The 25,675-nt window shown below is 35.1% G+C and overlaps 3 protein-coding genes across 4 annotated transcripts; 1 reads left to right on the top strand and 2 right to left on the bottom strand.

The window, feature by feature from the left end:
* Nucleotides 1-7,128: 7,128 nt before the first annotated feature.
* On the bottom strand, nt 7,129-10,407 carry LOC145636120 (uncharacterized). Of its 2 annotated transcripts, none has more exons than XM_081687579.1 (3): nt 9,449-10,407; nt 8,932-9,240; nt 7,129-7,458 (listed from the first exon to the last, which is right to left on the bottom strand). In XM_081687579.1, exons 1-3 carry the CDS (start codon nt 9,696-9,698, stop codon nt 7,208-7,210), a joined length of 810 nt encoding a protein of 269 aa, XP_081543705.1. In that variant the 5' UTR covers nt 9,699-10,407; the 3' UTR covers nt 7,129-7,207. The 2 variants fall into 2 exon arrangements, with proteins under 2 accessions (XP_081543705.1, XP_081543706.1); XM_081687580.1 differs by having other exon boundaries at nt 7,130-7,416; nt 9,449-10,405.
* A 278-nt stretch (nt 10,408-10,685) lies between these two features.
* LOC145636119 (malate dehydrogenase, chloroplastic-like) lies at nt 10,686-13,669 on the top strand. The gene is made up of 2 exons (XM_081687578.1): nt 10,686-10,794; nt 12,024-13,669. The coding sequence occupies exon 2, from the start codon at nt 12,056-12,058 to the stop codon at nt 13,286-13,288; it is 1,233 nt and encodes a 410-aa protein (XP_081543704.1). The 5' UTR covers nt 10,686-10,794; nt 12,024-12,055; the 3' UTR covers nt 13,289-13,669.
* Nucleotides 13,670-15,733: 2,064 nt separating this feature from the next.
* LOC145636118 (urease accessory protein G-like) lies at nt 15,734-22,094 on the bottom strand. The gene is made up of 7 exons (XM_081687577.1): nt 21,960-22,094; nt 21,619-21,807; nt 19,713-19,773; nt 18,320-18,521; nt 16,753-16,874; nt 16,567-16,671; nt 15,734-16,019 (listed from the first exon to the last, which is right to left on the bottom strand). Exons 1-7 carry the CDS (start codon nt 22,022-22,024, stop codon nt 15,936-15,938), a joined length of 828 nt encoding a protein of 275 aa, XP_081543703.1. The 5' UTR covers nt 22,025-22,094; the 3' UTR covers nt 15,734-15,935.
* Nucleotides 22,095-25,675: the final 3,581 nt, after the last annotated feature.

Below are 25,675 nucleotides of genomic sequence, written 5' to 3'. Positions count from 1 at the left end.
TTATTTTACTTTACTACCACCCAAATTCCTTAACTATATATTTCACTACCAGATAAGGTTTCGGTTAGGGGTGAAAGTTCGGTATTTGGTTTGGATTTTACACCAAACTAAATCCTAACCGAATTTAGATTCAATCCAATCCATTCTTAACCGAAATAATTTTATTTTGAAAATTGAATCCAAATCGAACCGAATTTTACCCAAAATCGAAACCAAACAAGCAAATTCATACATTGTTGTTCGAAATTCAAGAAAAATAAAAACAAAAAAGCAAATCCATTCACTATATCGTTCGAAATTCAAGCAAAATCAAACCAAATAAGCAAAGAAAATTCAATATTCACTGTAAACCCTTAAAAAATCAACAAATTTAAAGAGTTTAGATGATTAACATCAAACATATTAGAAATCGACAAAATTATAATACATACACTTCAATAATTCTTCAAATTAACACTAAAATTGAAAATAACGCAGATCTAAGAGTTAATATAGTGCATATGTACATATCTCTTCATCAAATGAAGGCTTCAAAACATCAACTAAGAAGGGAGAAGCCGATAATTGCGAGACTTGAAAGAGGAGAGAAGCCGAAGAATTACCACCGGTGAGGGTGGTCGACTGGTCGTGGCTGGCGGTGAAGGAGCGCACACACAACTACACAAGCAGTGGTGGTAAGAAACCGTGACTGAGAGAGGTACTGAGAAACCGTGACTGGTACGATGGAGGTGGTGAGAAAAAGGGGAGTACGAAGACGCAACACAAGAACTAAGCCCAATCGAAGGGAGTGTACGAACACGCAACACGAAATGAGGTGGTGGTGAGATACGGTGGTGTAGACACCCATTTGTGTCTCCCCAAAACCAAACCCAGTGATGAGTACCTTTCACGTCGAATCATAATCGAATGAAACGAAAGTGTGGAAAGGTCTAGTGTTGCGGAAAATTTCTTTTCTTTTCTTTTCTCTTCTCTCTGTTTTTGAAAACTTTATTTTAAGAAAACAGCCAATCCAGTTTGGTTGGTCCATGATATGGGTCCAATAGTGGTGTAGTTGGATGGGGTTTGCAAAGACCTTTCCAACGATATATTATAAGCCCAATTCCGATGAATATTGAGGAAGTTATGGCCAATTTACTAAATTGGGCCCGGTTTGAGCTTTAAGTACGGCCCAATGATCTAGGGGAGGGCCTAATATGATTTATCATTCCTAATGTAATTAGGAATGGTTTTGGTCTTCTAGAACATTCTAGAAGGTTTTATCATTCTTAATTCAATTAGGATTCTTCAGAGTTTTAATCAAGATCAAATAGCATTTTCGACTGAAATTATATTATTTTATCTTCCAGTATAATAAAATTATCAGATTTTCGAAAACGCGTTAAAATCCGGTTTGGCGTCCAACCCTAGGCCTTGGCGCCTGGAACCAGGATTGGCGCCAGACGCCAGCCATTGGCGCCTGGCGCTAGCCACTGGTCCTGACGCCAATGAGCCAGGGCTGGCGCCAAATTAGTTTTTCGATCTTCAGACTCTGTTTTGATAAATTATCTTTTTTGGATGTTTTTCTCTATAAATATCGTATCAAAAACTCCGTTTTCGTCATCAATTATCATTCATCAATTCTCTTCATTCATCATCTACCAACTATTTATTACCAATCATCATCTACATCTATCATTCACCAATTCTTTTTATTCTTAAGTTTTAATAAACTCCGTTTTCATCTACAATCATCAATCGTCAACAATTACTTTATGAATCATTGATCTTTTAGCATTCTTTCTTCTTTGCTTTTTAATACAAAATTCCGCATTCACAAGATCTAGAAACACCTAGCCATATTCGAAGTTGCCTTCGCCCTAGACGTGAAAGGTTTTAATTTCTGAGCGTTTGGTCCCAAATCTCTATTTCAATTATTTAATTTAATTGTTTTGATTATTATTTTTCCTTGAAGTTACTAACGTGTGTATTTTGTTATTAGAAAGAGGTACGAGGCATCCAAGTAAGTACTTTAATTGATTAATTGATATTATGATGTAGAAATCATGTTTATATTGTTATTATGTTATTTCTAGTATCATGTCTAGGATATTTTTAATATTAAATATGATTGTTATGATGCTTCCTATGTTCTTCCTAATATTAATTCATGTTAGTATCATGTTAGGGCTAAAGATTTGATTTTTATTGTTTAATGACATGCTAGGGTTTGTTATTAATCTTGTTAGTATCATACCTAGGATCTTGCTATGTTTATTATGCCTTAATATTAACATGAACATGATTATGATTATAATTGTTATAATAATTTATGAATATTATTATTATTATTTTGATAATGATTATTTTTATTCATGATTACTATTATTATTATGATGATTATTATTATTATTCATAATTATTACTGATTATGTTGCTTGATACATTATTTATTCTTTATTGCTTGATCACCTTTATTGCATGTTTAAAGGGAATTGGTATTTGCAACCACGCTTAATAAGATAATTTAATAATCTTGTTAGGTTAATTGTGATTATAATTCAAGTGATCGCCAATAATAGTTTATTTGTGCATTAATATTCAACCAACATAGATAAACAGGTTTAGGGTTAATCCTATTGATTGTATGTTAGTCAGGAAGCGCACATGAATACGAGCAGAATAAAGTAGAGGCCTATTATTAGGGCAGGTTCAATCTCTTTTAGGTTGGATTTGTACCTTCATCCCCGAACCCTTATTTGGTTCATGACCTTATGGAGTTGACGATCTCTTGGATCGTTAAGGGGTGTAACCTTCACCTCGTGAACGGTTTACAAGTTCCTTAAAAACTTGTTGGCGACTCTTTTGCTCTATCTTCTTCCCTTTTGGACGCCACCGTACTTTAGTGTATGATCACAGTGGGGTTCGAGCTAGTGGGATTATTTAAAGGCTTGAAATTATTCCCTACAGGTGGATAGGAAGGTGGTGGCCGGTGTGAGTGAGGTGATGAGGGAAGGTTAGGGTTTTGGTGAAGAAGGTGGTGGCTGCAAGTCAGAAAGGGAATTAGGGGATGTAATACTCGAATATTTTATGATTTTATATAATATATTTTATATAAATATAGTTAATTTTTATTTATTATATAACTTTTCTAATCTCATATTTTTATTTAGAGTTCGTAATGTTTTAAAACTCTATCTTATTTAAATAGCACTGTACAATTCAAAATGTATATAAACTATTTTAAACCCTAAAAATATTATTAACTCTCAAAAGATATTTAATTAAAAAAAAAAAAAGAATCGTCGTATTCCTTTGGCTTTGCGTTTCATGCATGAACCAAACTAAGATTTTTTTTTTTTTTTTTTTTTTTTCATCATCATATCTAAGGTTTAATAATATGATGATGATGACGACTTACATCGTTACATTTGGTGATTGTTGTTAATCTTGGCAAATTAATTTTATCAGCCCATTCAACTTGAATTTTCAGAGTAGTGGTTAATTCTTTTTCGGTTAGCAGTGGTGTCTCAATGTTTGGATATTTTTCGAAAACGTAATCACACGATATCAATTTGGAGATGTTTGATTAATTTGATTGTATTATTTATTATGTGTAATCACACGAACCTTAATCCTTGAAGTTGTTTATTTGATAATTGATTATTGTTTGTATTGATTATATTTTGTATTATTATATGTAAATTTTATGATTTATTTGTATGATCAAGATTTATATATATGTGATTAGTTGTGTATGTATTGTATTATATGATTCTAATTGCCGTATTATTTTTGTGGTATTGATTGATTGTGTTATTTTTTCTAGGGTTTTTAATGTTGTTTCTATAGGGAGTATTGTTCTTCTGGTTTTAGATTTATTAATGCCTTTTTGGGTTGAGAATTGATTACATTTGGGTTATTAGTATGATTTGCCCTAAGAGTTGATATATTTATAAATTGAATTATTATGTTATTTGGAAACGTGTGCCATTGTTGAGATACTATGTGAATGATTATTTGATCGAAGTAAAAGGTTGAGAAATTATTATTTTGTTATTGGTTTGAGGCTAGGCGTTATAGACCTTAGTCCTTGGCATGTTGGTAATGAGATAATGATCATGAGTTAAGAATGAGGTACAATCTTTATTATTTATTTTTCTATGGTCCCCTATAGTGGGAATTGGCCCGTATGTGGTCTGTTTCAAGGTGTTTTCTAGTTATTGGGAGTATTCAAGTTTTTATACTTGTTGGTTTTATTCAAATTACCCATGTCCAAGGCTAGGTATAGAACAACGAGCATGGCACACTTATGGGTTATATGAGTTGATTGAGTAAAAGTTCGTATTATTATTCGAGGTTGAGTTGATAAAGGTTATTTTTCAGAGTACAATGTGTAATGTAGTTCTAAACTACATTGTTTAAGTGAGCTAATAATATTAATTATTATATTATTCTTTGTATTCTGATATGTGGTGATTACTCAGCTTTGCTGATTGCGTGCTTTTGTGTGTGTCTTTCTTTGGTCATGGCCTTCGCCTTTCAATGACCCTGTAATGATCCAATCTTTACACTTGTAATATTGGGGAGCAGACTCATCATAGGTGTTTACATATATAGTTTGGACTTGCATCTAGGTGGTGGGATTTTAAGTGGAAAGTTGGTTATTGTTCGCAGTTTATTTCTTTTCATAAGTTTGAATTTATTTAAAATCTGGTTTTATTTATTTACTACTTTTGTTGGGTTTTGAATAAGGGCCTTAATGGTTCCAACTTGTATCACTTAATTTTGGTTTCATTCGTTGGTTTTGAAATTTACTTACAAACTGATTTAGTTTTTCCGCTACTAATATTTGATATAGCCTTAATGTTTGAACACGTGGCGGTAGCACGCCAGTAATTCTCTTGGATTTTGTTCAAGTTATTCACGGGTTTAAAGAGAGAATTATTGGGGTGTTACACGAAAATTGTGAAAAGATGAGGGAGGATTAGGGTTTTGCTATATATATATGTAGGGGAATTGGGCTGGGATTATTTGGGCTTACAAAATTTCGGTTTGGATTTCGGTTTTCGGTTTTTTGGGGCCCCAAACCGAAATATTTCGGTTTTAGTTTTTTGGAACCGATCCAAACCGAAAATCGAAAAAACCGGTTTGGTTTGGATTGGTTTTCGATTTTTGTCCAAATTACTTTCACCCCTAGTTTCCGTCAATGTTGCTGTTAAGTGGTGCCCAATATTTCATTAAATTTATCCATCACCACACCAGGCCTGTTTATTAACCTATGCCACACTAACCACTCACCAACATTCCCCTATTCCCAGCTCCTCGCGCAAACACCACACAAACCCCGACCCCTGTCAGTCGCACCTCCAACATCATCAACATCACACCATCATTAACATCACACCAAACCACCGCAACTGCCACAAGCGTAACAACTACCCACAACACTAAACCACTGCAACTCCCTTGCTCTCTCCAACATCACTAAGCTCAGCCCACACTTCAACCCCCATCGCAACACTGCATCGAGCACCGCTTGAACCAACACTCCCGCTTACAATACCACCGCAAGAAGTCGCGCTCCACCAGCAGCCCCACACTACCATTAATGGAAGCCAACAGTCCAATCGAACAAATAATAACCCGCAAAAAGCTCTAATTCAGCTCGCGATTTCAGCATTTGTAGCCCCGCAATTGGCAATTTGCACCCACGGAATTAATGAAATTGGGCGGCTGAGATGCATTGAACCTCCCAATCGCTCCTTGACTAGCCTTGAAACCCTAGCGACCAGGGTTTTCAAGGGTGGAGGAAGAACGATTTGGGGGTTTCAAGGGTAGAAGATGGGTTTTTCTAGGGTTTTGTTGGAAGGGAAGAGGCTTCAGGTAAGGAATTGTGGTTTAGGGGCAAGGAGAGCCTGTCGCCGGCGAAGGAGAGAGGGTGGTAGTGAGGTTTCGGCCTTCGGGAAGCATTGATGGAGGGAAGGGAGGTGGATGGAAGGTGGCAGGGATGGAGGGGTGGCTGGACCTCACTAACGATAACGGTAACATCATAAGTCATGCATCTGGTAAGTGAAATATATTTTTGGAATTTGAGTGGTACTTTTTAAAAATAAAATATTAAATAGGTAGCAAATATGACACAAGGTTTTTTCGCAGTTAGCAAATGTCAAATTTTTCTTTGATTAATTATTTATTTAATTTTGGACAAATCAAGTTGTGACATGTGTAAATTAAACTTGATAAAAAATAATACTTCCTCAACCGGTTAGCAGTTACTCGAGACCATTATGAGCGGATTGAGTATAATTTTTGGATTATTTAAAACTAATTCAAATGTGGGAATTATTCTGGGCAGACGTTCTAAAGGTGAGATTATTCCGGCCAATCTTTTCGAAAATAAAAAAATACTCCCTCTGTCCTATTTTATTGCTCCATTTAACTATGCACGGTCTCCAAGACATGTATTAGAACGTTTATATCTTTATTTCCATACACGTTATATATTATAAAAACGTGATATTAATAAAATAAGACCACTCATGAGAGTCATGACTAGAGGTGTCCACCGTGCGAGTCGTGCGAGCTGGGTTAGGGTTAGGTGGGTCGCGGGTTGGGGTTTCATGACACACGACACGACACACGTTAGGTAGGGTGGGCCGGGTCGTGGGTTGGGTCGGAGAAGTTGGACACACTAGGGTTAGGTTCGTGGGTTAGATGGGTCGTGGGTGGGTCGAGCTGGGTTCGTGGGTTAGACGGGTCGTGGGTGGGTCGAGGTGGGTTCGTGGGTTAGGGTGGGTCAAAGGGTGGGTCGAGGTGGGTTAGGGTGGGTCGAGGTGGGTTCATGGGTTAGGGTGGGTCAAAGGGTGGGTTTGGGTTGAGTTGGGTTAGTGTGTTAGGGTCGGGTGGGTTCGTGTGTTAGGGTCGGGTGGGTGAAACGGCTAAATGGGGTGTGTGATGTTTTAATTTTTACAAAATTAACAATTTGATGGCTTGCTCTTAATTAAGATGCCTACGTATCCTTATATCACAAAATAAGGAATCAAAGCCAACGTAGTTCTTATATTGTACTTATTTTGGAATTTGGGGGAGGAAGGGGGGCTTGGACCTATCTTTAGAAAATTAAAATTTAATTTTTCAATTAAATTCTAATTTTCGAAAAATAAGTTGCCTACGTATCCCGAAAGAATCAAAGCCCACGTAGTTCTTAGCGTACCTGATTAAGACTTTTCTAGCCACCCATGTTTGTTGCATCATCATCCCCGGAAGCTGCATCATCCGTTGACGACTCCAATATCATCACAGGATCATCTTCATCGTCTTCGTCTTGCTTTAAACCTTGAGTTCTTCTTTCAGCTTGATCCCAATCTTTCTTACAAACACAAATTTGAATGCTTTCCGGAGTTAAGCGAGATCTTTTTTCATCTAACACTCTTCTACCTGCACTAAAAGCAGACTCGGAAGCAACTGATGAAGCGGGAACTGCAAGTATATCTTTTGCAATTCTCGCTAATATAGGAAAACTTTTTTGATGTTCTTGCCACCATTTTATAATTTGAAAGCTGTTGTTGGTCTCATGTTGATATGACAAATAATCATTAATAGCAAGTGTTGAAGAAGATGATGATGAGAATGATGTAGATGCTTTGTGTTTTTTTTTCATAACTTTATCAAGAAAACCAAATCTAGAATCGGAAGTACTAGTATTAGTTGGTGTAGCTAAATCAAAACCATAAATAGATGCATAATGATCATAAAGGTCTCCCAAAACAGATTTGCATTTGTTAATATATTCACTAACATCATAATCGATTCCTAAACTTGTATAATAAAATTCTAAAAGATTTTCCAAACCTTCAGCTTTGACACCGGGGTCAAGAATAGCAGCAATTCCATAAATAATTGGAAATTCACTAAAATAAGTATGCCACTTACGTTTCATGCTATCAAGAACGGGACGAAGTTCATCAATCTTCATATGCTCTTCGATGGTGTGAACAACTTTAACACACTCAATTACTACTAAATGAATGTTAGGCTCGTAGATATAAGAGAAAATATGAGTTGCACTATCAAAAGCATTTAAAACATCACGAACAAAAGAAGCATTAGTCCATTGACTTTCGGTTAATAACTCAGTAGGATCAACACGAGTCTCGTTGTAAAGTTGGGTCAAAATATCACGATACTTTATAGCATCATTCAACAAATTGAAAGTAGAATTCCAACGGGTAGGGGTATCAATAGACCATTGTCTTTTCTTAAGACCTCTTTCTTTACACATAGCTATGTACTTTCGTCTAACTGACTGAGTTATCCTAATCCATTTTATAATTGTTCTAATTGGGTTTAGCAATGGTTGCAACTCAGCGAGACCCTCTTGAACAGACAAATTCAAAATATGAGCACAACATCTAACATGCAAGAGACTACCACCCAACAACAAATGCAACTCGGAGTCATTTTTCAAATAGTCAATACACTTTGTGTTTGCAGTTGCATTATCAAGAGACAAAGAAAAAACTTTATTATTCAAGTGAAATTCTTTTAAACAATCCAAAATACGAACTTTGATGTTAAAACCGGTATGCCTTTCTTCCATAGCTTGAAAACATAGTATACGTTTTTGAATAAACCAATCATCATCCACCCAATGAGCAGTAATGCAAAGAAAAGGTTCGCCCATACTAGAAGTCCATGTATCACTTGTAAAACTAACACGACCATCAAAAGTACGAAATAATTCAATCAAACCACTCCTATATTTATAATAAGAAGTTTGTGTATAACGTCTTAGGGTGTTTCGGGGGACACGAGTAAATGCAGGTTGTAATGCAACTTTATTAAAATGCTCAACATTTGCATTTTCACCATAACTAAAAGGGTATTCATTAGCAATAACTAAAGTACTCATTTCATCAATCATTCTATCTTTATTATAATGGAAAGGTGTACCTCCGCCTGGTAGATGGCTCATGTATCCACCCAATTGTGTTTGGACGGGCAACTTACCCCCCGAAGGACGGGGGCCATTTTCGAACAAGTCGTGTTTATTTTGCAAATGCCGACTAAAGGTTCCGGTTCCATCTCCCGTTTTCCAACTATATGACTTGTCATTTGCACCTAGCGCCTTGCAAACTAGGCATGTATACGTGAACCTCTTTGGTTGACCGGGTTGCCATCCCGGGGGTGTGACGTCAACACCGTCAAAATGTTTCCACACCCAAGAAGTGTGTCCTCGACCTCTACTTTCACCGCCACCACCTTTCATAAATCAAATTATTGAAATTAATTTTTAAACGCTATTCATGAAAATAAGCTTTTAAATTTTAAATATTTTAATTATAATTATTTAAACGCATTTTTCATGGTAATTATAAATCATAGAAAATTGGAACTAAACGAACTTTATAATCATTAATAATAGTTTTTTTCAAATATTCATAACAATAAAAATTAAATTAGAAATTACCTTGAGATGAAGGTTGAGATGTTGGTTGTGATGGAGGTGGCATAGTTGAACTCGATGATTGGTGGGAGAAATGTTGTGGTGGAGACGTTTGAATATTTTGCCCATCTCCTAAACCATAATCTCCATATTCATTGACAAATTGGTTTAAATTTTCCGTATTAATTTCATACGAAAAATTTGCACCACCACTCCTTTGGCCACCACTTCGACCACCACTTTGACTCCTTCCCATTCCTCCTCTTGAGCCCATTTTTTTTTTTTTATGATTACTAATTATAATATGGAGAAGAACTTTTTTTTTTTTTTTTTTTTTTTAGAATCTTAAGAATACTAATAATAATAGTAAGGAGATTTTTTTTTAACAAAAATAAAACTCTATATAACACTAAATAACACTTGAGAATTTGAGAACAATTAAGAATTTTTGAGTAAGAGAGAAAGAAAGCTTGAGTTGTGTGGAAATTTCAATGAAATGGAATTGGTATTTATAGGAAAAATTGAGGGGATGATCATACAATACAAAAAAACTAGCCGTTAACATTCTTCATCAAATTCAAAAAAAAAGTAGCCGTTAGTTTTGAAAATTATTTGGAATATGGCTGTTAGGCTAGGCGGGTTGGGCGGGTTGTGCGGGTTGTGCGGGTTGTGCGGGTTGGCGGGTTGGGCGGGTTGTGCGGGTTGTGCGGGTTGGCGGGTTGGGCGGGTTGGTGGGTTGTGCGGGTTGGCGGGTTGGGTGGGCTGGCGGGTTGTGCGGGTTGGTGGGTTGGGTGGGCCGTGCGTGATGGGTCGGGTTGGGTGGGTTCGTGGGTTGGGTGGGTCGAATCACGTGGGTCGAAATGGGTTGAACGAGTTGGGCCGAATCATGTGGGTCAAAATGGGCTGGGTCGAAATGGGCTGGCCTAGAATTTTTGGACCCATGACGCACCCACCTTTTCAAACGGGTTGTGCCGGGTTGTGCCGAGTCGGATCCGGGCTGGACCCATTTGACCCACCAGCCATGCGGGTCAGGGTGGGCTGGGTCCAACCCGGCCCACTGGCCACCTCTAGTCATGACTATATAATAAGACCACTCATGAGAGTCATGACTATATTACCTTTTAGGCTTTTATAGATTAACGACAATTTAAGGTCAAAGTTTTCAAAGTTTGACCCAAAAAATGGTAATAGGGTAAAAATAAAGGGACAGAGGGAGTATACATTTTTCATTTCATGAATGACGATTAGAATAGCCCTTTCCCTATATAAAGAAAACTTCGATTTTCTCACAGCTGCACGCCTGCACCTACTCCCTCCCTTCCTATAAAGCCTGCTCTTCTTTCTCTCCTCCATTGAAAGCAGATTCTGAGGTAAGATATCTTTACTTTCTGTACTTTTTAATTATCGAATATCAATTTTACAATCTAGTATTAGTCGTTGATTTAATGGTAAGTATATTCAATTTAGGGTATAGATTATTGAACTACTAATTATAATTACTCAAGTTACTGCTATTAGGCTTTATATACTCTTGTAATACGAATTGTGATACCCATTTTTGCCTCTTGATCTCTTGGTCTTTTGACAATTATTATATTATATATTGTTTAAATGGTTGCATTTGGATTTGATGCACATATAGCTTTTTGGTTATTTGAAATGTGTTTTTAATTTGATGTATATATTCTTTGTTTCAATCATGAATTCCTTCGAACTCATGATCTTATTCATGTTCAATAGAACTCATTCCCAAAGGAGTGGCATGCTTGTTTTGATTTGCGTCATTACATTTGCGTACCTGATTACTGTGAGGGTTCTGAACCGATCTATAACTACTTTCGTGAGAGCATTAGTCCCAAAATGATTTGGGTCGGCTAACATGAATCGTTATAAGGAATCGTACGATATAATACTTCACTTTCTTTCTTACCCAAGTTTAAAATTAAAAAAAAATAATAGCATGTACGAGTATCATTTATGATATATAGTGTTTCACTGTTGGTCTAGTTTATTTTCTTAAAATAGATATAAATTAGATTAAAATTTCAAAAAAAAGAAACTGATTGATGTATGCTCGATGTGTGTGTCACTTGCTAAATGGGAATTGTACTAGGCTCCCTAATCGTTTTGTTAGAAAAGCATACGGTGTAGTTTTGTGTGCTATTCTTGATCTATGCTGTCGATAGACGTTTATATGGCTTGGTGATCTAGATGTTAAAGTCAGGCAACTAATGTGGATAGTTCTTGTAAAGATAATAAGGAAAAAACTAAATCCAAGGCCTCGGTTATTGGAATTTCTCTAAACGAACTCTCTTACTGAAATGGTTGATGTCTTATGCTTTAGAAATTGTTGATTAGGGGAATGTTTCTATTGTCCTATGCTTCAAAAATGGGTTGATATATTATGCTCTAGATGGCAAAGCAATGGGTGAGCTTTCTACCGTTTTTTTGTTAATTTTTCCTACTTGGTGAGTTGGTGGGTCTAGCTTTGATTAGATTTGATTAACTGCATTACTTGGCCATTGGCATTGATATGTTTTTGGAAAAGGAAAGCTGCTTTTTCTTGAGTTACTAACCCGCTGCTGCTGCATGCTTGTAGGTTGCTTTTATATTCTATTTCATCTGTAGCACATGATGGCCGCAACAACAGCTACAAACTTTTCCGCTGCATCAATTGCTTCCGGCAATGTAAAGGTAGGATTGGTTCCAAAAATGAAGTCATCAGGGCTACAGATGAAATCTACCCATGATTTTAGGGATTTCAGTGGTCTTAAAGCAGCCGCATCTCTAACCTGTGAATCAGAGTCTTCGTTTCTTGGTAAAGATGGTGTTATTGCCCTGCGAAATTCTTTCCAAACAAAAGCTGTGAAAGAAAACATCCAGTCCCTTGCCTCTCTGCAGCCAAAGATTCAAGCTTCCTTTAAAGTGGCCGTTCTTGGAGCTGCTGGAGGGATTGGTCAACCATTATCACTTCTGGTCAAAATGTCCCCACTGGTCTCGACTCTTCATCTCTATGATATTGCAAATGTCAAGGGAGTTGCTGCGGACCTAAGCCATTGCAATACACCCTCAGAAGCTTTAGCTTTCACTGGGCCTGAGCAGTTAGGAGATGCCCTAAAAGGGGTGGATGTAGTTGTTATCCCTGCTGGTGTTCCAAGAAAACCAGGAATGACTCGAGATGACCTCTTTAATATCAATGCTGGCATAGTGAAGACTTTGGTTGAAGCAGTTGCTGACAACTGTCCAGATGCCTTTATTCACATAATCAGCAACCCTGTGAATTCAACTGTGCCAATTGCTGCAGAGGTGCTGAAGCAAAAGGGTGTTTATAATCCTAAGAAGCTTTTTGGTGTCACTACTCTAGATGTTGTTCGGGCAAACACATTTGTTGCACAAAAAAAGAATCTGAAACTCATTGATGTAGATGTGCCAGTGATTGGTGGACATGCTGGTATAACCATTTTGCCTCTATTGTCTAAGACAAAACCCTCTGCGAGCTTTACTGATGAAGAGATAGAAGAACTAACTGTAAGAATTCAGAATGCTGGGACAGAGGTTGTGGAAGCCAAAGCTGGGGCTGGTTCTGCGACACTGTCTATGGCCTATGCTGCTGCTAGATTTGTGGAGTCTTCTCTTCGTGCTCTTGATGGAGACTCAGATGTGTATGAGTGCTCGTTTGTGCAGTCGGAGTTAACTGATCTTCCTTTCTTCGCATCAAGAATTAAGCTGGGAAAGAATGGAGTAGAAGCTTTTCTGAATTCTGACCTGCAAGGCCTAACTGACTATGAATCCAAGGCTCTTGAAGCTCTTAAGCCTGAACTCAGAGCTAGCATTGAGAAGGGTATTGCTTTTGCTAACAAATAATCAGTTAATGCTTGATCTTCTCTTGAAGGTATGTAGTTCGGCATGAAAATGCCCAGAATTTTATGATGTTAGACTTGGTCGTCACTCTCATTTTTGTAGCTTGATAGAGTTTAATTTCCATTTAAAAATAATTGTGTGAGGCTCAAATGTTTTTTGAGAGGCTTTGGTGAAGCAACTTGGTTTGTGATCTCTGCTGTGAGAAAAGGCTTTTATTGTTTTTATTGTCGGTGCTCTCTATCATGTTTAAGTTGTTTGATGTCTGTAAATTGGCTAGAGCAGTGATTTCTCAAGCTAAGCCTGTTGTAGCTTGAACAGAGCTACCGAATATTTTGTTGAGATCAGTTTGAAAATAATGTCAGTGAATTGTGGCTGCTTCTATCATTCTAAGCTTGTGCTCTCTAGATTGGTGTTTCTTGTCATTTAATTCTAATTGACAACTAGTTATGGCTTCCCAGTTCCGATGCCGTACGTGCTTATTCTGGCGACCATAAAGGATTGCCAAGTACTTGATAGTATTGAGAGAATTGAACATATTTCACTGAGCTAGGATAGTACAATGCGAATTCAAAATGCTACATTGGTCATGGTGGTTTATTAAAATGGGGATGCCTCTGCTCCATTCTTCTACCGGGTAATGAAATTACTTTGATGAGTTAAGTGAAAATTTCAGAAAAGAACCCATGTACTTGTTCACAACTACAAGCACATCCGTGAGATCTTGTTGAAAAACATATTGTATGAAGATAGGATGAGAGCAATTGAACCAACACTAATATTAAAATATGATGTGAGGGGATCACTAGTGGGAAAGAAAATAGTACTAAAATACGGCCGTAACAAAAAAGTGGAGCAAGTATTATGGAAAGGGAAGATCTAACCACTTGAATTATCCCTCACTCTCATAATTTAAATAATAATTATATAAAAAACTAAATATAATGGAGAAAGTTGTAATACGATTTTAATTTAAAAGAAGAGACCAATTTAAAATACTTCCTACAGTATGAAATAAACACAAAATAACTAATAAATTAATGATGTCTTATATTGTTTTTCGTAGTTTATAAGCTTTGATAACATTGCAACTTTGTATAAGCTGTTTTCTCAGTTAGAAAAATTATCAATTATTGTACTCCCTTTTTTTTTTTCTTTTTTTTTTTTTTTTTTTTTTTATTTTTTTTTATTTTTTGACGGGTAATCCATTGGTAAATTAGTAAAGTGTATGTTGAGCATTTTACAATTTGGCTACTAATTTTGTTAAACATGCGTGAGAACGTCATGAATATGTGTCAATGTGTGCGTCTGTGTTCATGCAATCATGCTTGTTTTATTATATTCCGTAATAGATATGCCTGTGCGCATGAATGATGACACATTGATTACAAAATATCCGTGCTAACCTGCCATGGTCCATGTATATCTACACTTCACACTTGATTAATACTTATATACGAAGGAGAAGGTTTCTAATGCATTTGTATATTGATGTTTTAGTTCGGCGTTCAAATACTATTAAGGGTACTTGAGGGTAGGGATTCTCTTATTTCTCCTCTACTCCCAACTGTTTGCCCGCATATACTAGACCAAAAAAACTTGAGCGTTGAAGTCTGGTCAAGGTCCTTATCATTAAAATAATAAGAAATTATTGATGCTTTAGCTTTCTACTCAATGGTGTTTAATATTTCCCGCAATTCTGCATAAGGCATAGGAAAAAACTTCTACTCCACAATTGGGCATTGCCGCGTTGGAGTTCAATACAAAATCTGCAAAAGACAAACTTCTAAATATTAATGACATAGTTACATCCAACATAAATGATCAATGACATACTCATTCATGCCTTCTTTTGATATCTCTCTTTTCATGCCTTGTTTCACCTCAATTACCCAATAGAACAAACCTATACAAATTTTGCAGGTGCTCTTTCGCGGGTACAAATCCACGAAAACCACTGCTATGAATGACCGTTAATTGACGTTCCTGAACATCTCAAGAACAAATTAGTGCCATGACATTGTAATACGGTCAAGTCAAATTAGAACTGTGATTAAAAATTTGGGTGTCAATATTTCCTAGGCGTCCAATACTTACTATTTTGTTGTACTGTCAACTAGTCACATGTCTTATCTATTGAGATAAGAAAAGTTTGAATGTGAACAATATTGTACGTTTAAATTTCACATAGTATGATCCCGTCTTTATTTTGTTTGGCCTTAAATTGATAGGAAATGAAGGATACTTGATGTTGTTAGGGAGGCTTACAATATCGTAGATTCGTGGATCTCTACCTCTCTTGGATAAGCTCATAAGCATGCCTGATGCAGTGAGCTGTGAGCATACTAGCACAGAACCCCCACTTGGTTTTTCTTTTATTTTATTTTATTTTATTTTTTTTTTTTTTTTTGGGGTAATACCAGTAACCATATTGCCTCAAGTTTACCAATATACGAAGTATATACTATATAGTGCAGGAAGTAAAGAACAAGTTTTAAGTTACACACTTTTATTCATTTTTACACTGTATATTAGCTTCATCATCCATGAAGATACTTAAGAGTAATGCTGAGTATCAAATCATGATTACGAAAGCAGAAAGACAGTAGCAGTCACACCAAAAGAAATATAAGAGGACTGCATATGCACAATTCTAGTGCTGTTTCTTCCCGGTTGCCACTTCCCAGGCCTGCAGAATGTGGTTGACAATTTCTTCTACACCTAACCCGTGCTTCACCTGCTCAAAAACAGTTCATCATTGTTAATACAAAACTAAATCAGTGGCACGAGATGTTAAAATGCCCAAAATCAACCAAGCCGATGGGTGGATCTAATATATTTGAATGTATGTAGATGTACCTAAGCTTTTATGAATAGAAACTCTCATGAAGGTCAGATTTTCTAGAACATTTTTAACTCTAGAAACATGTTCTTTAAAGAGCAATTAGTTTTCCACCTCAAGATCTCTAGAGACACATAATGACCTTATTTCTTTTCTCTTAAAAAATCTTCTTCATTTACCAATTTTTTCAAGCCAACAATTTGAAAGAAAAATTATTGCTTTCTTGCTTTAGTTTTTGTGTTCACATGTATCTTAAATGTAAGAAAATTGATAATTGCATAGCAGTGATCCCCCATGGCAGCAAAATGAGGATACATTGTAATAGATCAAGCTTTAGGCAAAATGCTCTGCATTAGCCAAAATAAGTAAATTGAGTCATAAAGCTCAGGGTTGGGACTTAGGACTGTTAGGAGGGAGGGAGAAAATAAAATTTGTTGAAAACCTGAGCAAAGACGAATGGTCCTCCATCTCGCATACGAAGAGCATCTCTCTCCATGACAGCCAAATCAGCTCCAACTGCAGGGGCAAGGTCAGTCTTGTTTATAACCTGCAGTAAATTAAACATGAGCGAGGCTATTTCAGCAAGGACCATCATTAAAGCTATGGCAATAAAATGAAATATACATACAAGAAGGTCTGCTTGGGTGATGCCTGGTCCTCCCTTGCGTGGAATCTTATCTCCAGCAGATACATCTATTGTGTAAATGATGTAGTCTGCCAGTTCCCTGCTAAAATTGGCTGCTAAATTGTCTGTGCGAAATATGCACACATTTGTATAAGCAATTAGAGTGTGTCCCAGGCAATGTCTTGACCTTTTACTTTAGATATCATAATTTGCACACAAGCATGTATAAAGTTGCTATCAACACCTACTGGAAATTAGCAAATAAAGAGTTATGAGTATACATTATATATGTTGAGTAAAGATCATACTTAATACATAGCTTAGATGACAAACATCGACTTTAACTTTTGTCGCTCTCATGTTTGAACCTTACAGCTGTTACAGGGCAAAGGGAGGGTCCCATGTGGCATATGTATTTTCTTAGGAACACTTTTTAATAGATCCAACTTAGGATGGATTGATTTATAATAAGGGAAAGGAACTTGGATCCGTCCACTTCCCACCCCTTATTGGTTTTTACGTTATACAAAATGGATCCATCTCTCTCCCTCTCTTTTCTTTCTTTTCAGGTTCTCTAATCCAAAAAGGCAAAAACATAGTAAGTTTTTCATTCCTCATCATACTTCCCAAGTTCCTACCTCTTTTTTTTTTAATTTAATTACACGAACCCATTAGTCCTTTTTGTATCATGATAGAACTTGTTTTGCAATGTGGTAGAGAGAGTATACTATGGAGTACATCAGTGACATAATTGTGTTCTACATAGGATTTGGACCATACTTTAAAATAAATAATACAGGGTGGTTAAAAGTGGGTAGATATGAATAAAAAAAATTGAAAGTGGATAGAGAAGGAAGTAGTAAGAGCCTAAGAGGTCATGTAGAAATTATGAGATACAAAGGGTTGATACATTGGAGAAGGTAGAGGTAGCAAGCAAAACGGTGGACTTACATCAGTGGTGATAATTTAGTCAAAGCAGATAAAAATAATTAAGATAGTATTGGGACATCCAAAATTGTTTAAATTGAAATAAATGAGTCAAAGGGAGCATTTAGAATATTATTTGTGACTAGCTTACAAACAATAATGAAATTCTTGAAAAGTTGAAGACGAAGACATAGATATGTGAAGTACATCACACAAAATCATAAACCAAGGCCCTAGCAAATACCTGATAAATCACAACAGAAGCATTCATACAAATGAGCATCTCAAAAAGTAAGAATGCCAATTGTAAGGCTAGATACTATTAATCTCCTTTTTTTTTTTTTTTTTTTTTTTTTTTTTTTTTTTTTTAATTTTTTTAATGCAGGGGACAGCTCACATATCAGTATACCACAAATTATGAATCAGAGATCTATTGCAATCACACAGGCAAGATTTATAGTTTTTTATTCTATTTCATGCCGAATAATGTTCCTCTTCCCCAATCCTGTAATCCTAATAGACTATGATCTCAATATTCACCAATAACCAATAAAAAGAGTGACATACTTGTACAGATACTAGCAGATGATAAGATGTTCAGCCATATAAGACATCAATTACGTAGAAGACAACGCATTATTACCTCCACCAGATTCACAAAGAAGTATGTCTGCTTTGTATAAATTTGAAAGCTCTTCAAGAGGACCAAGATTTATGCTAATATCTTCACGAATTGCAGCATGTGGACAGCCGCCAGTTTCGACTGCACGTATCCTTTCCTCTGGAAGTGCACCATGCTTTATTAAGAATTCTCCATCTTCCTTTGTAAAGATGTCATTAGTCACCTACATCACCACAAATGTTTTTCCATTACAAGGTGACATAGACAATATATTCAATATGCAATTTTTCAAATATGAATGCACCCGCTATCTCAGCCAAAGACCTGAACCCGAAGTCGTTCAATACTTTAGTCTCTTCTCAGATAACATATCTCCAAAACCAGTTGGTGTATTGGTAGCAAGACTCAAACCACAAACTTGCTTGTGTGGAGATATTACTAAAGCTAATTAGTGCTATACACTTAGATTTTAGACAGGAGATTAGTTCCAATGAGAAGCTGCTTACTCTAAGAAGCATCTTGTGTAGTTCAGGAGCCTACTAATTATGAAATACAAGTAATTTATTTATGCAGCGTTCAATTAAATTTTTGATTGTTACTAATGTTTAATCCCAAGTACTAAAATTAATTTAGTTAAAGGTAGTCTTTGAAACCATTATACAGTGGAAAGAAAGTAATGTTCGTTTGTCCTCATTATAATAGCTTTTGGTTAGAGAAACAATAAGTGAAAATCAACAAGTAAAAAATTTCACTCAAAGTTTCCATTTACAAAAATAAAATAAAAATTCCTGACTAAGATTATAATATACCATCATTCAAAGCTAATGGGCAATATTTTTTCACATATAATTGAGCTAATAATTCATGAAGACAAATAGGCACTTCATATTTTACTGAATATATTCCCCCAACTGTATGCTGAATTTTGCCATAGGCTTCTATAACTTAAAAGGCCAAAATTTGTATCCCTAAAATTTGCCAGTTCATAAGAGGGTAAATATAAACGGCAGATAACCAGGCTCAAATTTTAGAATGAAGCTTGGTATCTTGACTGCAAGTCTGCAACATTTTCCGAGGAATTAAAAATATTTCTAAAACAAAAACAGACACATCCATATATATTCTTGATAAAACAATAGCATTTTATTCCACCAAGTAATGATCCACTTGATTTACATCCTGTTAAAAAATATTCCCAATGTAATACCCGTTTAATCCCATTGACAAAGAGCTATGTAGAATCAGTCAGTCATTGTTCAAAAAAAAAAAAAAAAAAATGTAAAATCAGTCAAACACCAACATAATAATGATCAGGAATCTCATGCAGTACATATTTAAAAACACAGTCCTAACCAGTATCCAGAGAGTTAATGCTTCTTAACATTGGGACATTAAGAGATGCAATTGAGCTTACTGCAGCAAGACTATATTTGTCCCTCAAACACTTGCACAAAGCCAGCATCAGAGCTGTTTTCCTGCATACAATACACCAGAATATTTTCAGAATTACATTGCTTCCCACTTCTCAAGTTCTCGGTAAAGTTAGGAGTAGGACAAATTATTCTTCTTCTGACAGCTGCAGATTCATAGCAATTCAGAAAATGAGTAAAAAAGTATAAGGTAGAGTATTATACACGCTTATATACCTAGAAACTAGCACTTAAACCCATCTTTGACAAGAAACAAGCGATCTTCCTTACAGATTATCTAACAGTTGTTCTCCCATTCTTTCTCAGTTTCTCAAGGTTTGACATACAGTCATGGTGGTAGGCCTGATAGCATTTCAAGTTGACATACAGTGAGGTCAGTGACAGTCAACCAAATCCTATCAGGAAAGACTATTTTTCTGAGCGTAATCTTCTTTACTCTTTTCAGGAAGCCATTATCTCTTTATCATGGATTTCCTGTTCTTTCCGAAAGTAGTCGTCACTGGAACATGTCATTTAAGCTAGGAAAGGATGTAGGTCAGTCAATTATCTATCCCTTCAAGAGTAATGAAAATGGCCATCTTTGTGATCATAAGGGTAAGGCTAGAATCCCTGCACACTTGTAGCCTTGTAGGAGTAAAAATATTAGTCTAAACTAAGGTTGGCATTGGACCGGAATGATATTAGTAATGGACTCCCAATCTCCCATGGCCCAGGACATAGAGATCCACAACTGTGCATGACAATGGCCCTCATATGATTGTGTTAGGTTGACTGCATAGTGTTTGTCCTAGATTAATTTTCACATTTATTAAGAAAGATGGACAAAGCCTAATAAAAAAGAATTTTAGTGAAGTTGATTTAGTACATATTCTTGAAGTAATTACACAAGTGGACATTAGTAGCGAAAACTAATGAATTTGTGTGTAAATTTGTAAGAAAAGCTCATATTCATTAATCATTACCATGCTATGCAACTTCCCCTAAACATGTGTGACTCTTCATAATTTATCATTACAATTAAACATGTGTGATGTGTTATGCCATAAAACTTCCCCTAAACATGTGTGATTCTTCATAATTTATCATTACAATTAAACATGTGTGATGTGTTATGCCATAAAACTTCCCCTAAACGAAAGGAATACCGTCTTTCAAGTGAAAATGATTTTTTATGAAAAAAACAAATAGGATAATGATTCACATTACCATAGATAATGACATGATTTTCATCTAAAATAAACACACAAATTCATGGGCCATCTTACCAAACAGGCCGTTAGAGTATACATAGTAGTTAGTATAATTAAAATTTAAAATTGGGGCACTAGGCTAACAATTAACCAAGTTACCTAACTCCAGTCCCTCAACTAAAACCAAGACAATCATTATGAATCACAGGAAGAACTAAAAAAATACACCTTTGATCCAAAATTAAACTAATGTATTGGTACAAAGATGAATTTGAACTAGTAACGTGACAAATTAATCCGGATAAACGGAGTAAACTCCGTACCCAAAAGAGCACCTCACAGCACCAACCGGCCCACAACCGACCAACAGCACAGCCCACTAAAGCACAACCCACATTGTACATTCCCCACAACTTAGGTGGAGGAACAACCCCACCAGCCACCACCACCACGCACTACCATGCCGTGCCGTACCGGTGGTGGAGCCTTATCAGATCCACTACATCAACAAAATACCATAGTACTCCATATTTGACAAACAATGTATGATAATAATGGGTAAACTATATAGTATAGCATTAAATAATAACAAAGCCTACCCTACTCATGGGATTAAGGCGATCAAGTAGAAGAAGAAGCGAAGATTAAAAAAGAAGAAAATCAATTGAAAACATAAAAGAAAATGAAAAATAAAGATTACCCAGTACCAACAGGACCCCCAATACCAACAGTAAAAGCTCTTTCATGAAAATCTCTGGTAATCAAAGGAGGAGCTCTTCTGCTGAAATACCCAGGTGAGTAAATGGGTTCATGACTATGTGGTGCTAATCCATCATGGCTGTGATATACTTTTCCATCACGATATGTGTATTCAATTCCTTCTTTTTCCCTGTATTATAAATTACATATAAAATTTAAAAATCAGAATTTTGTTTGAATTACGAGTGAAAAAAGATGCAGAAAATAAAAATCAATTCCAACAAAATTGAAGAATTGAAGAAATTGGTTTTGTTGTTTGAGTGGTTAGAAGTGAAAAATTACTCGTGGGTGTGATGATGATGGTGGTCATGAGAGTGAGAATCTGGGTGACGATTTTGGGAATCCATTGTAAATCAGTGAGACAGTGAAAGTGAAACTGTGAAATGACGAGATATAATGCTTGGTTTATGGTCACTAAGGCTTGGTTCATCAGACAGTTCAGTAAACATTAAACGCACATGCATGTCGTGATAAACACTACAAAAACTTTTGTATACACCCGGTTTACACTAATTTTACTATACATCGAGCAGTATAAGAGTAACTTTTACCTAATTTTAGGATAACTTTTTGCCTTTTTTTGGGTAACTTTTAACATAATACAATTTTTATATAAATAGACAATAAGAAAAGTTTTATAATGGTAATTTAATTACATTTAATCACAAATAATTCATTTTTAGTCATTTAAAATGTGATTCTTTACTAATAATTTTTATTTATATTGGATTACTTTTATGCATATTAGGGTAACTTTTATTTATTTTAGGGGTAACTTTTGGTCAATCTAGTCTATTTGTATAGTGGATGTACAATAAATTATTGTACACCCCATTTTTTAAAAAGTTAGGGTAAACCCTACGGAGTACTTGACTTGAAAGCGAAATTTCAGCGTAAATGCGCAATTATGGTGCTCAATTATATTCGTCGACAAAAATACCCACCCCTCTTACAAAGATATTTTTGGATGAGAGTTTGGAGTCAACTTGTGTCCAAAGAAGATGAAACCTGTTTAGCTATATTTGTGTAGTTGTATTTTGAAAATGTTTCAAGCGTTATCCTTCACAACTATCCCAATGGTGTAGTAGTTCATTGATTCTTGATCCGTGTTAGAAATTTTAAAGAACATCTCATTATTTGCAAATACCGTGAGTTCTTGTAATAATTTTCTCTCTAAAATTAATTTCTCCTAAAATAATTTAATTTAAGATTTTATTTTCAAATATCGAATTTAAAACTTTATTTACAAAATTTCGGTTTTCTAAATATTTTATTTCAGTTATATTATTTCACCAACTTTTTATTTTTATATAAGGATAATTTGAAAATTACCACCATCTATTGTTATCATTTTGTATAATACCACGTCAAGTTTTTTTTTTTTTAAAAAAAAAAAAAAATTGTATTTTACCACTTAGTTTTATAAAAAAAAACTACCACCACTTTTGCCGACTCTCTTATATGACGTCATAGTGGGTCCCACTAATTTTTCTAAAAATTTACAAAAAAAAAGATGATAATTAATATACAGAAAAAAAAACATAGAATTAATAAATTATATTGAAAATTAAGGGTCAAATTCAAATAATATAAGAGATAAATTCATACTCCCTCCGTTTTTAAATACTTGCTCCATTTCTCACAATGCGCGGAGTTTTAGGAGAAATTGGAGAAAATAATAATATATGGAGGTAGTGTGGTAGGTGGAAGAATAAAAAATTGTAAAAAACAAAAGTAGTGCAGAGGATTAAATGAGAGAAAATATGTGGTGGGTCCACTAGGTGAGAGAAATTAGTTACATATTGTAAAAACTTTCCAAATAAAGAAATGGAACAAGTATTAAAAAACGGCCAAAAAAGAAAAGTGGAGCAAGTATTTAAAAACGGAGGGAGTATAACGTAGACACTAAAATACGTACAAGTTTAACAATAAGAACAAGTACTTTGAAGAACACATACATAAGGGATAAAAGAAAATAACAAAATGATCAAATAAATCTAATACCCAAAAGAATACAAAGGAACAAACAACCTAAGCATAAAAAACTTATTATTCAAGTAAAAGAACCTACTTTGAATTATTTAAACCCCAAATGTTGTTATTAATCTACATACATACACTAAAGACCATAATTTATTTATAATATAAGGAACATATGGTTCATATCCAAAGAACATAATGATCAAACTCAAAGAACATATTATGCTCATGTTCTTTGTAAATGTATATAATGTTCTTTTATTGCTAATGTTCTTTGGTGCACCTGAGTGTACCATAGAAATTCATTTCCTTAATTAAGATTTGCGCTAAAACTAGGGTGATGTCCCCAATCATCATAAATTTATAAGTTTGATCCAATTTATAACAAATGAACATCACTTAAATTCATTCATGCATTCAAATTGAAGCATTAGTTGATAAATTAAAAAATAACGCTCCAAAAATGACTTACTTATCAGAAGAGAAAATAGCCTCCAATATGCAATTTGGCCTTCAATACAAATCTAATAGCACATAAGTAAGCAAAAAGTAATTAACACTAATTTAAAAAGTATTCGGCACATAAATTAAAATAAATGAAATTTTAAGCTACACACCATAATAATTTACCTCGGAGGGTTATGATGGCAGATTAACTACAATAGTCTAGCAAGATAGGAAGGGTCGGGTTAATGGTCAAATTTATTTCACTATGACGGGAACAAATAATGGTTTCCTTATTTTTAAGCAAAAATAAGATACATCGGTTACAAAAATTAAACACAAATGAGCAGCATTATATAGTTCAATTATTCAATCCACATAATTAGCTAAAAATTAATGAGTCTTTTCCATGCTCACTGAGTCACTGGAATTATTGACCAAACGTTATAATAAAAAAAATGACGTGAACAATAATGGTTTAATTTTCCATTTAAAGTTTTGACCAAAAAAATACAAAACATAAAATATATATAAAGACCAAATTCAAATGAATATTGACATTTAGTTCAATCATTCAATAAATTAGCCAAAAATTGAAATTAGCCCACCAATTACCAAATTAGTCAGGCACTATTCCTTGCTCCAATTGAAGATTGATAACTATTACGAAGGGTAAATCAAGCATAACAATTAAATGGAAATAAATTTAAACAGTAAAGCTATTAAATTAGTCAAAAATTAGAATAGGCCTATCAATCACCAAATTAAATTAGGCACTAATTTTTGCTCTAAACATCCAATTGAAGATTGATGATTATTATTAAGAGTAAATCAAGCAAAACAATTAAATGAAAGAAGGCGGTGGGACCATTTCATATTGAGAAAAAGATGGAACACATGGGATGTCACATAATACACATGTGGCGCCTAGTCATTTTGTGGGAAGGTGACACATGGCGATTCCATGTTGTCTTTTTGAATTTTAATCTATTACCAAACACTAAGACAAAACATGTTGATCAAAGGTCAAGCCTCTCTTCTCCTCTTCTCTCTTCTTCTTTTCTAGGGTTTCTCCAAATTCTTGGTTGTTTAGGCCAGAAATAGTCTAAGAAGAAATTAGACTATTTCTGACCCCTTTTCCTTAATTTTCTTTAGTTTTGCAATTTAGTTTATACTAAATCTACACAAGTATTGTAGATATTCGTTCGTCTCCGTATGGTGGAGTGTCTCTTTATGGTGTAGTAGTTAGTTTTTGGTTGTTTTTTTTGTTTAGAGTTTTTCAGTGTGTTAGGGTTTATGAAAAAGGTAATCATCTTCTACCTTATTATCTATTCGTTGGTAAAGAGTTGTGTGAGATTGCAACGGTTAGGGGTGTTAAAAAAAAACCCGACCCGAAATACCCGACCCGATGACCCGCTGTCCTGACTAAAAAAACCGGGTAATAAAATGAAATTATATGAAATTACCGGGTCGAGTACCCGACCCGAAAAAAAACCAGCTAGTGGGACGGGACATGGGCCGACTGTTTGTGTTTGACGGGTACCCGAAAACCCGCATAGCTATTTTTTTTAGAA

This window comes from Chenopodium album, chromosome 6, assembly GCF_948465745.1.
Source record: "Chenopodium album chromosome 6, dcCheAlbu1.1, whole genome shotgun sequence".
Classification (NCBI taxonomy): Eukaryota; Viridiplantae; Streptophyta; class Magnoliopsida; order Caryophyllales; family Amaranthaceae; genus Chenopodium; species Chenopodium album.
The sequence above is the reverse complement of the archived record's forward strand: the minus strand, read 5'-3'. Positions and strand labels throughout refer to the sequence as shown.